This window comes from Antechinus flavipes, chromosome 3 (assembly GCF_016432865.1).
Source record: "Antechinus flavipes isolate AdamAnt ecotype Samford, QLD, Australia chromosome 3, AdamAnt_v2, whole genome shotgun sequence".
In the NCBI taxonomy this organism is placed as follows: Eukaryota; Metazoa; Chordata; class Mammalia; order Dasyuromorphia; family Dasyuridae; genus Antechinus; species Antechinus flavipes.
In genome coordinates this window covers 435,302,594-435,314,877 of record NC_067400.1, presented here as the reverse complement: position 1 = coordinate 435,314,877, position 12,284 = coordinate 435,302,594, and the positions used below count along the sequence as shown (strand labels likewise).

The following is a 12,284-nucleotide window of genomic DNA, read 5'->3' as shown; positions in this document are numbered from 1 at the left end:
ATTTGTACTTTTCCCCTCACATGTAAATTTTTGGAAGTATGTTTAGCTGACATTAAATGAAGTCATCGCACATACTAGATTTATTAATAGCACTCTTTGTTCTTTTGTTGTGATTCTAAGAATTCACTTGTTAATTCCTATGTAGGCCAACTTCAGTTTATAAAAGGAACTGTTAAAAAAAAAAAGTTCATCTGTCAATTAGTTTGGCACTTGTAACACTTTTTTCCATAAGTGACAATGTTATAGATGATGATTCTTTACAGGCTAGTCTATTTTATCTATTTGGTTTCCCCATTTGTAAAATGAGAAAATATATAATTATTCAAACAGGGTCACTTTGAAGAGCAAATAAAAATAATACATCCAAAGTTTGCAAATTATAAATCTTAAAAATCTTAATAATTATATCTATAAAAGTAACAATAATGCTGATTAAATCCATAATTTGGTGTATTGGAATATAGTAATATAGATGAAAACCTACCTTCATTTTTAGATTTAGAGTTAGAAGGGACCTTAAGGGTCAGGAATCCAACTCTCTCATTTTACAGTTGGGGAAACAAATCCATAAAGGTTAAAGTGAGGCTATCATGTACATTTTTGAAGTGGATTTAGAATCCAAGTCTTCGTTATTTTTAAATTCAATACTCTATGCACCATGCTGTACTGCTTCCTCTAATTATCTATTAAAATTCGTATTGAGAATATGTGAATACAGCTCATTTCTCTTGATACATCAACTGTTTAAGCAAATGTGAGGATCCCCTGCTAAGAACAGAGACTTTCATTGGAGAGGGTTAGTATAGATACCCTAAAGCAGTGGTTCTCAAACTTTTGTTTTCAGTATTTTTATCCTATTAAAAATTATTGAGGATCTCTCCAAAGCGTTTTTGTTTATCTGGATTATATTTATAGACATTTACCATATTGAAAATAAAAACTATTTTTGAATTTGTAGACCCTCTAAAAGGGTTTCAGAGGTCCCCAGGATTCTCTAGACCGTACTTTGAGAACCACTTCCCTAAAGGATGAAGTTATAGGGATTGGGGAAGGAGTAAGGAAATAAAAAGTACAGTACAGGAAAGAGAGTGATGATATTTGAATTGAACCTGGAAAAGAATAAGTAGGAGCAGTGTTAGGGACCTCATGGTTGAGTGGAAAGATAGAGAGAGGAGCAGCTTTTGTGAAGTATCTTTGGTAGGAAAGCCAAGTTCTTCCCACTCCCCCCTTATTTCCCAAGACAGAATGGATTTCCTTCCTTCTCAATTTTCCAGGTCCCATCCAGAAGAGACATTTATTGTAAGTATCTGGGACTGTCTCTATATATGTGAATATTCTACTCAACTCTTTTTTATATATACATGAAGAGGGAAGAAAAGGTACAATTTTTAAAATGCCACACCTGGTTTCGCTGTTTAAATCCCTGAGTTCAGTGTTGGAACTCTTCTAGATAAAGTTTTACTGTCATTACCTCTTCAGTTTAATCAGTGAGTCCAGTTGGCCATATATCTATCAGATTGGCCATCTTGGAAACCATGTGCTTTCATACAGATAACATTTCTTAATCCCTGCCTGGATAGGAATATTGCTAAAAATCTATTCAGTCTACAAAATTATGCCTTTATAAAAAAGAAGTCTTCTTTCTTAAGAACCCAGAATTGGTTCCTTTTTCTTCCATAGGTATCTCGTTGAATTTAGGGCCAAGCTGAGATAAATTCAAGTGCATGAGTGGCCACAGGCCAGAAATGTTGTTAGTGACTAGCATGGGATTTGCTCATGTGCTTTTCTCCTCTCTTGAGAACTGAGCCCTTTGATTTAACATCAGCTTTTCCCAGTTGTAACTGGAGCCATGACATGACTATTCTTGAAGCATCAGAAAATTTCTTTGCACCCAGAACAAAAGAAGCAAACTTCTTCTTTCTCAACACTTTCTCAATGATTGGGAAGGAGAAGTTTAGTTGAAGGCATGTAATTTCAGATTTAAAATTTATGAAACTGTGATATCTTTTATAGGAATAAGGTCATGCTCTTTGGGGACTAAGGGAAACCTCATCAGAGTTATCTGTACAAAGGCTTGATGAGAAGGCAGTTGCATAAAGGAATTGAACATGACAATTAGTAATGGGCTGCGTAGTTAATAATCTCTGCAGAATTTTTGAAACCTCGGTGGGGTTAATTAATTTTGTTACATATGAAAATAAGGTTTTTATGCTTAAGTCATTGTACCTGGAGAAACATCTGGTAACAAAAGAAGAAAAAGAAGAATTTGAGATTTAAATCCAAGTAGAGATTCATGAGTCAACAAAGCATTTTCTATTTAATAGACAGTTATTAAATGCTACTTATGTTCTAAGAGCCTTGAAGGTAACACCAAGTTGGTCCTTAAAGTTTTATAGATAACAACTACATTTCCTTTTTTCCTTGATGAAACAAAAATTAGGGAGTAATTTTCTTTAAAAACCAACTGTATCAGCCCTTTTTGCAGTGGCTAGAAACTGGAAATTCAATGGATGCCCATCATTTGGAGAATGGCTGAATAAGTTGTGGTATATGAATGTTATGGGATATTATTGTTCTGTAAATAATGACCAGCTGGAGGATTTCAGAAAGGCCTGGAGCAACTTATATGAACTGATGCTGAGTGAAATGAGCAGAACCAGGAGATCGTTATACACAGCAGCAACCAGATTATATGATGATCAATTCTGAAAGATGTGGCTCTCTTCTACAATGAGATGAACCAAATCAGTTGCAATTATTCAGTGATGAAGAGAGCCATTTACCTCCAGAGAGAGGACTGTGGGAACTGAGTGTAATTGACAATATAGCATTTCCACTTCTTCTGTTTTTGTCCACTTGCATGTTTGTTTTCCTTATCAGGTTATTTTTTTTACCTTATTTCTAAATCTGATAACTGTATAAATATGTATACATATAATGCATTTAACACATACTTTAACATATTCAACATACCTGCCATCTAGGGGAAGGAGGGGAAAAGTTGGAATAGAAGGTTTTGCAAGGGTCAGTACTGAAAAATTACCCATGCATATGTCTTGTAAAGAAAAAGCTATTAAAAAAAAAAAACAAACTGCATCTTAGGTTAGAGCTTAGTATTTTACTTTTGACAAGAGAGACAATTTTGATATACATTCTACATTTCTTAAGAAATATTGCTTTAGTAAATTCAGATGACATTCAAAATCTAGAGAATGTAGGCTGCTTAACAACTACTTGTGAAATATCACATTGACTTGTGAACGATTAAATCATTCTGAAATTTCTAGTGTCTTAGTCTGGTGAGTTGCCTTCAAACCTTTATTAGTATGGTTCTCATTTTTAACTCATTCTTAGTTTTTAATTGTGAAATATTTTTTTTAATGAAATTTTTGTCTAGGAATATTTAAAAGTCTTTTACTCTATGGTCATGGTATGAGTCCAAAAGGTCCCTTAGAGATCGTCTAACCTAACCTCTTCACTTGATAGATGAAGGAACTGATTTGTCTTTGTTCATACATATAGATTCTAAGGTGGACAACTAACTGGTGCAGTGAATAGAACACTAGATCTGAAGTCAGGAAGATCTGAGTTCAAATGTTGCCACAGATACTTAATAGTTCTGTGAGCCTGGGTAAGTCACTTAGTCCTGTTTGCCTTAATTTTCCCATCTATAAAATGAGGTTTATTAAGAAATGGCAAACTTCTCTAGTTTTGTTGGCAAGAAAACCCCAAATGGGGTCATATAGTACATAAAAACAATTCTAAGTGCTAGTATTTAATATTCTTTGATGATGATATGGAAAATGATAAGATGTGAACACAAGACCTTGGGAAGACCACTGACTCTGCAGACAGAGACTCTGTTCAAATCTTGTCTTTGATAATTATGACCTATGGGAGCAAGCCTTTTTTTCCTTCTAAGGCCTCAGTTTACTCATATATAAAAATGAGATCTGACTTCCCTTTTAGTTCTAAATCTTTGATCCTATGGAGTTTTAAGGCAGGTAAAAAAAAGTGTTTTATTTGATGAATTAGGGGGGAAATTTCAGAACCCAGCCACTGAAGTATTAAACTTGAAATTTGTTTGTTAAAAATGTGATGATTCCTATATAGTTAAAGTAGCATATTCCTAAGTAATTAATTTTAAATATGTAGTTTAAAGGGACGATGATGGATTTGAGGTTATATTCTTGTTAAGCAAATCAGCTCATAAAGCACCATAGGGTCCAGATTAGATATATTTATGACCTAGACTTATGTGATGGTAATGCTATTGGGCTAATTAAAGGAATAGTTAAATGTGTGTGCGTATGTATATATGTGCGTACACACACACACATATATATACATACTTTAATATTTTGTTTTATAAAATTTGAATAGTTTTTATTTCTCCAAATATATACAACATTCACCTTTGCAAAATCTTTTGATCCAAAAATTTTCCCTCCCTTTCCTCTTCCTATATTTGTCCTGCTATGCAAGGAAAAATCAGATCAGAGTGGGGAAAACCTGATAAAGAAAAAAAAAACACAAATTAAAAAAATAATTAAAAAAAAAAGTTGAAATACTGTGCTTTAATCCACATTCAATCTCCACAATTCCCTTTCTCTGAATGTGGATCATTTTTTCCATTACAAGTCTATTGGAATAGCCTTGAATTGCCTTATTGTTGTAAAGAGTCAATTCCATCACAGTGGATCATCACATAATCTTGTTACTGTGTACAATGTTTTCTTGGTTCTGCTCACTTCATTTAGCATCAGTTCATGGAAGTCTTTCCACTCTTTTCTAAAATCAGACTGTTCATATCAATAGTCATTCATTCACTCAGGCACTTATTACTCATTTATTTATTTATTTTTAAGTAATAGTTTTGTTTTTTTTCCAAAATACATGCAAAGATAGTTTTCAGTATTCATCCTTGTAAAACTTTGTGCTCCTTATTTTTCTCCCTCCCTTCCTCCTTCCCGCCTCCCCTAGACAGCAAGTAATCCAATATATGTTAAACTTGAGCAGTTCTTCTAAACATATTTCCACATTTATCATGCTGTAGAAGAAAAATTGGATCAAAAAGGGGAAAAAATTAGAGCAAAAAACCCAAGCAAACAACAAAAGGTGAAAGTAGTATGTTGTGATATACGCTCAATTCTTATAGTCCTCTCTCTGAATACAGATGGATCTCTCTCTCCATCACAAGTCTATTGGAATTGGCCTAAACCACCTCATTAATGTGAATTTTAAAATTTGTTTTAAATTGGGTTCCAAATTCTTTCCTTCCCTCCACCCATTGAGAAGGCAAGCAGTGTAACAGTTATTGTAAAACACATTTTCATATTATCCATGTTTTATATACTTCCTCTTGTATAAAACATGCTTCCATCCTTGCTCAAAGTTTATTAGTTCTATATCTGGTTACATTTTGTGAGGTTACATTTTTCAACGTGAGTCCTCAAAGGAGATTTTACAGTACTTTTGGTGTTAGTTACAGATAGAAAATTCTGGTTTTTTTTTTTTTTTTAATATCAGGATTTTATTTTAAAAAAAATTAAAAATAAAGACTAAAGTTTTCAGTTTTTTGGCTCTTCAGGTATCTTCCATATGGAGAATGGGACAAGGAAAAAAAAAACTATCATTAAACATTTTTACTTTATTAGAAGTGTTCATCATTGTGAGCCTGTCTTTCCTGAAAGAGCAACTATTAGCCTTCATGAGTCCCTAAAACTGAAATGGAAACTCAAGAGTCAGAGAAAGAACCTGTAAGTTAGAGAGACATTGAATGGATTAAATAGGTCGACCTAAAAAAGAATATAAAAGGACAGGATCAGAGAGAGATAGAGGATGGGAGATCTTCCAAAGGAAATGGAGCTGGATGCCGTATAATAGAAAGGATGGGAATAGGGTCAAAACTTTAAAAGGAGAGAAGGAAAAAGATGTAGACATTGAAAGATAAGTGACATAGTTGGGTACTGTAGTGTGTTTCTGATAATTTTCTGCTTTTGATCAGACTCTTAGGAAATGTTAACCATTCACTTTCCTTGTTCACATTTAGTGTTGTATATGTTTTCCACATTTTCTGAGGGAGTTGAATGGATGATAATTTGGCTTTTGATTTACAAAAAAATTTTGGACTCCCTGCCCTTAGATTCTACTCTTGGCTGAATTCCTTAGCTGTACAGAAACAGGCAGGCTTCCCTGGAATTGTACTGAAACGATGGAGATCTAAGATCCTATATCTGCATGGGTGTTTTGGAACTTGAGGGCTCTTGGAAAATCTTATCTGTGGCCAAGATGGCAGTATTGTTTGTCAAGGCAAATTTGGTGATACCAGTTATCAAAATTGTTTTCTCTCCTCCCCACTTTCTCCCAACAGTTTCTTACCCAGAATATTATCTGGCAAAATTCCTTTATAATTCAGGTTATACCAGAAATGGATAATTCTGGTATATGGGTGTAACCAGATAACAGTGCAGTGAATGAGTGTGTCATATGGGAAGAGACTTAGGAAAAAGGGGAAGTGATGAAACTATTCCTCCCTCTTATTTCCAATCTTCACCATATACATCCTCTTCTCTTACACTGTAGTCTGGGAGTATATATTGTTCCTGGCCTATTATTTGAGACAGATAAAATATATGCCCCCCTTGGCTGTTAAGACTTGGGGTAATGGCTTGGGAAAGTGGGTAGGTAAAAGGAAGAGATAATTTTCTCTTGGGTGTGATTGGGCTGATGCTGATTTAGTATTGTTCTCCTTTCCTTCACATAGAATCTAAAATTGGGTTAGTGTCCTTTTTCCTTATCAAGGCAGTCCCTTCCACATAAACAAGTAATCCCACTCCGTTTTATTTTCTCCAACAGATTGCCTTCTCTATTATCTACTCTCTCACTAATATTCACTTGCATCCTATCTACTGACTGCTTTCCTATTGCTTACACATATGCCTGAATTGCTATCATTTCAAAAAACCCCAATCTTAATCTGTCCATGTCTACTAGCTAGTGTTCTATGTCTCACCACCTATATAGGTCATTCCACTTTCTATCATTCTCTTCTCAAGTCTTTGCAGTTTGGCTTTTTGACTCATTGAATCAAAATGGTTCTCTCTAAGGTTACTAATGATCTTTTTAATTGCCAAATCTAATGACCTTTTCTCAGTCCTCACTTTCCTTGACTTTCCTGCATTTGACAGTTAATCATATTCATGAAACTGCTCCTTCCCGGCTCTCTTACTTGTCTAATGCTCTTTCTCTATCTTCTTTGCTGCCTCTTTATCTGGATGATGCTCAATAAAACTGTGTGTACCTCAAGGTTCTTTTCTGGGTCCTCTTCTATTTTCTTTCTATATTATTTTACTTAATGATCTAAGATTTCAATCAGCATCTCTAAGTAGATGACTCTCCAATCTGTTTGTCCAGCCCTCACCTTTCTCCAGATCTTTAGTCTTCCATTTCCACCTTAAGTGGGATATACAATGGAATCTTAAAATCTATATATGTAGGTGAATTCACCTTTTTCCCTCTAATCTTTTCCCTCTTAATTTCCCTCTTATTGTTCTTCATTCTCTCAGTCACCAAGGCTCATAAGTAGGTGTCACTTTTAACACTTTATTCTCTCTTAAATCTATATCCAATCTGTGTCCATGGTGTCCTAATTTTACCTTCCTGATATTTCTCCTTCTCCTCAGATACTGCCCCACCCTGAGGAAGGCCCTCATCACTACACATCTGAACTATTGCAATAGCTTGCTGATGGTTTTTCCTGTCTGGATTCTCTCTTCAATCCAATCTATTCTCCATCCACCTGCTAAAACAGGTGTTCTTAAAACATTTCTGATACTCTCTTCAGTAAACTCCCATGGCTCTCTATTGCCTAGAGCATAAAATATAAAATTCTGTGTCATTTAAACCTATCCATCACCCAGCCCCTTCCTATCTTTTCAGTCTTTTTCACCTTACTACCCCCATTGTACTCTCTGATCCAATGATGCTTACCTTCTTGCTGTATCTCTTACAGAGGCCTTCTGCTCCCCAAATTTGAGCATTTTCATTGACTCCCCCACACCTGAATCACCCTTTCTCCTCATCTCTAGCTCCTAGCTTCCTTGGATGCCTCACCTAACATCCAACCTTCTTCAACAAGCCCATTCCCAGTTCTCCTTAAAATTAGTTCCTTGTCTCTGAGACTGTCCCTAATTTATCCTCTTTAATAGGTAAATATATAACAAATGTTGTTAGTTTGGAGCACGTTTATTTTTTCCAAAAGACATGTAAACTCCTATACGGCAGTACCTTTGATTTTTGTCTTTGTGTTCCTAATCCAGTGCATGGTACACTTGTATTTAATAAATGCTTATTAATGAATGAATGGCCTGGACAACAGATGTACTTTCAGGAACATAGCACTTGCATAACATATTCTGAGCTTGCATCTCATTAAAACCCTGAGATCTTTTTCATACCAATTGGTTTCCAGGCATACTTGTACTCTTCTTTTTGGTGAAGTTCAATTTTTGAACCCAATTGAAAGAATTCACATTTATTCTTATTAAATTCAATTTTATTAGATTTATTCAAGTGTTTTAGCCTATTGACATGTTTGAGAACAGAGAAGTAGGAAGGGCTGATTTTGATACCAACTGTAGTAGTTTTGTGTCCTGTATGAATTTTATAATCATACTATCTTTCCTTTTGTGCAAATTTTAGGAAAAAAAAATGTTAAATACCAGAAGGTTTAGGACATACACCTCCTCAGTAGTAGAGACCAATTTTCAGGTTAATTCTTTATACCCAACCAGATCACCATTCCTGAGACTACCTAATTGTACTTTGTTGTACATTTATTTGTCCTGTTCTCAAAGAAGAGAAAGGCAGCATGATTTAATGAATTTGAAGTTGAGAGATCTGCGTTTGAATCTCCCCTCTGATATTTAATTGATATGTGACCATGGGCAAGTCACCAAACCTGGCCAAGCTTTGGCAATTTCTTCACTTGTGAAATGGAAGAGAAGGAGGCTTCTGTTGCCTTCTTTAGTGAAAGGAGGGTGCTTTGGCAAACCTTGAAGTGCTGTGTAAATGAGAATTATTATTTATAGCATTATAGCTTCCAGTTTTTGAGTGACTTTCTCAACTCTTTACCCCTACCCAACAGTTGTAGTGATTTAGATTCATGGACTACAAAAGAGTGGGTTATCCAGTGGGATAGGGGCAGGAGGAGTGGGAATAGCATGTTGCTTTCTCTTTTATTTTTTATTAAACATTGTTTTATCCATAAAGTATCTCATTTCCTTGGAAGATGCTGATTTAATGTACATGAGAAATGTTATGAGATAAACGTCATTTCAGTGAGGGTTAACCATATTTATGTTAGGATTTTGGAAACAAGGATAATTTACATATCTTATGTTTAAATTAAATTTCATAGCTAAAATTCACTTTGAGGAAGAATCCATATAACAGATCTTTAAGGAATATTTGAAGAAAAAGGATGGTTTTGAAACATATCCTTGCATCCTCTTATAAAATATTCTCTGATCGTTATTTTGAACTACTCAGCAATTTCCAGGATGATTTTAAAAATTTACCAGTTAAAACTAAAAGGACCAGAATTTAATGTAATTCCTTGGAGGACCAAGTTATATCAATTGATATAGTGCATTTTTTTAAATCAATAATGAAAATAAAATAGAGATATTAGGATAAACAATTTTTATTTCTAAGTAAGATTATGGTTGTTTTTATGTCATTTTATTTAATACTCCTTTTGGTGTGAAAATTTTTTTTTTCTTGTTGCTTTTTTTGTTTGTTTATTTTAGGACAAAGAGAATTCTTTGTCTTAAGGTCTTTCTTTTTGGTAATCCTGTTATTTTATCTGAATTTTATTGTAAACACCTGTAATAATAATGACAGAAATAATAACTACCATTTATATGTATTTTAAGGGTTGCAAAACACTTTACATATTATCTCATGTGACTTTACAACTACCCTGTGTGTAGATATTGTTTGCCCTTTTTTACAGATGAGGAAACAGAGGTTGAAAGAAGCAAATGACTTGTTCAGGGTTATATAAGGGTCAATAAGGTTTGAAACAATATTTGAACTCAGATCTTCCAAATCTAAGACCCTGTCTTTTTTTCTCTTAATTGTATTTTATCTTCCCAATTATATGTAAAAACAGTTTCCAACATTTACCTTTATAAGTCTTTGAGTTCCAAATTTTTTTCTCCCTCTTTGCCTTATCTCCAACCTCCCCAAGACAGCAAGCAATCTGGTATAGGTTATACCTGCACAATCATTTTAAACATATTTGTTGTGTTTTAGCACTCTACCTATTGTACCACCTCTCGCAAAACCAAGTGTGTTTTCATATCAATGTAGTGACCCTATCTTTTTATTTAATTATATTGCAAACAGCAGTTTTACTTCAGCACCTTGACTTTCCTCATGCTTGAGGGACCATTCTTATGCATTTATATAATAATTTTTTTTACTTTTGTTGCAATAACCTGGATTTTTAGAATCATTTTCCTTTGGTTTTTTGAAATAGAAGCTACTTTGGGAAAATTGTACCTGTCCAGGGTGGATATTTAATGTAAAAGTCTGCATTTGGAGTTGCTGCCTCTTAATTGGAATGTCTTGCTACCTCAAGGACAGACTATATTATTAGACTTTTTTTTTTTGTAAAGACATGCAAAGATACAAGAACCTGCTGCTACTGTTAACGTCTATATGGAATCCAGATGTGGTACCCAAATTCCCTTGCCAGAGAGGCAGCCTCATTCATTGTTTCCTTTCTTTGTTACAGAAGCAAAGCCAGACAATGAATCGAGCTGTTCGCCTGCAGCTCAGGAACTGTTGACGAGGCTGGGATTTTTGCTGGGAGAAGGGATCCCAAGCACCGCACACATAGCCCTTGAAGAAAAAAATGAAGCCATGGTAATGATTCCTGTAGAAGACAATGCTCTTTGTGCTTTTCCAGAGGATGAATAAAGCAGGAACCCCTGTTCTCCTTGTCCTCACGTGGGGAGCATGTTCAGACAATTATTTCAATGTTTTATGTATTGAAATGTATTTCAACAGTTGGTTGCTTTAGGCAGCGAAATTTGTGTAGTGAGGTGGGTTGGGGAAAGGTGGACAGGGGCAGAACTTTAGAATTAATTTATGAATTAAGCTTCTGTCTGCCATCATTAGATGGTGGCTGCAAATATTTAAGGCAAAACAACTTAATGTCCCTGATGCTATCAGCTTTAGCTTATATTCTTTTTAATCTCACAGCATCGTTGCTGTCCTTCATATTTTCTCCCCCCACTTTTAATCTATGAGATTTTTTTTTTGAGGATAGATGAGGTGATTTATGTGAGATGGAGCAGAGACAACATATGATTAGATCAAATGGCTTCTCTAACGAGATAGTACTCCTACCTCCCCAGAACTGCGGTGCACGCAGTTTGTTTCATGATGTGTGCTTGTGAATAGAAATGAGTTTGATGCACCAGTTCACCCTCTGCAAAGATGTCATGTGTTGATTGAGATCATGGAGTAGCCACCGATCTTACCTTGATTCTGGACTCCATAAATCTTTGAAGAATGGAATGCAGATTGCAGTGTTAGTGAAACATTAAAAAAGAAAAGCAATACAACCCCCTTCAAAAAACAGGATTCCTAGAATTTTAGCACAGAGGTCAAACATAACCATTCTGCCTTCTGTAAGATGTCTAAAGAAAAGCAAATCTTTCTGGTAGTTTTATTTACAAATATTTAATTTCTATGAAACTCCTTCCAAACTTCTTCCTTTTAAGGCAATATGAAAAAGCAACAAAAAGAAAACAGGAGAAAAAACCAGGCTTAGCTTTTAAAATCTGAAAGATTTAAAGACTGAACATTAGTATATTTATCTCCCAGATTTTATGTGCTATCTAAAATTGTCTTTGTGAAAATGATCTAGGATTTATTTTAGTTTCATTGATTCAAATTAAAAGAACAAAAGGAAATATTATACAGTGTTTATATGGAAGGTATGTGATGTTATTTATTTCATTATTTTGCAGTGTACAGCTCCTAGCCAAGGAATCAGTCCTTGCTCTACACTAACGAGCAGTACAACATCACCTAGCACCGACAGTCCCTGCTCAACCTTGAATAGCTGTGTCAGCAAGACGGCAGCGACCAAAAGTCCCTGTGGGACCATTAGCAGTCCTAGTTCCACACTGGAAAGCAAGGACAGTGGGATTATAGGTAAGAAGCTTAATCCATGGTAATGTAATGGTTTCATACACATTAGCCAA

General features: G+C 34.8%; 1 protein-coding gene across 1 annotated transcript in view; it reads left to right on the top strand.

The window, feature by feature from the left end:
* The window catches only part of TANC1 (tetratricopeptide repeat, ankyrin repeat and coiled-coil containing 1), a 253,610-nt gene that overhangs the window by 144,724 nt on the left and 96,602 nt on the right, over positions 1 to 12,284 (top strand). The window contains exons 5-6 of the mRNA XM_051986328.1: positions 10,805 to 10,935; positions 12,048 to 12,234. Of these exons, the coding sequence (XP_051842288.1) occupies positions 10,805 to 10,935; positions 12,048 to 12,234 (318 nt within the window). The remainder of the gene's footprint in view (positions 1 to 10,804; positions 10,936 to 12,047; positions 12,235 to 12,284) is intronic.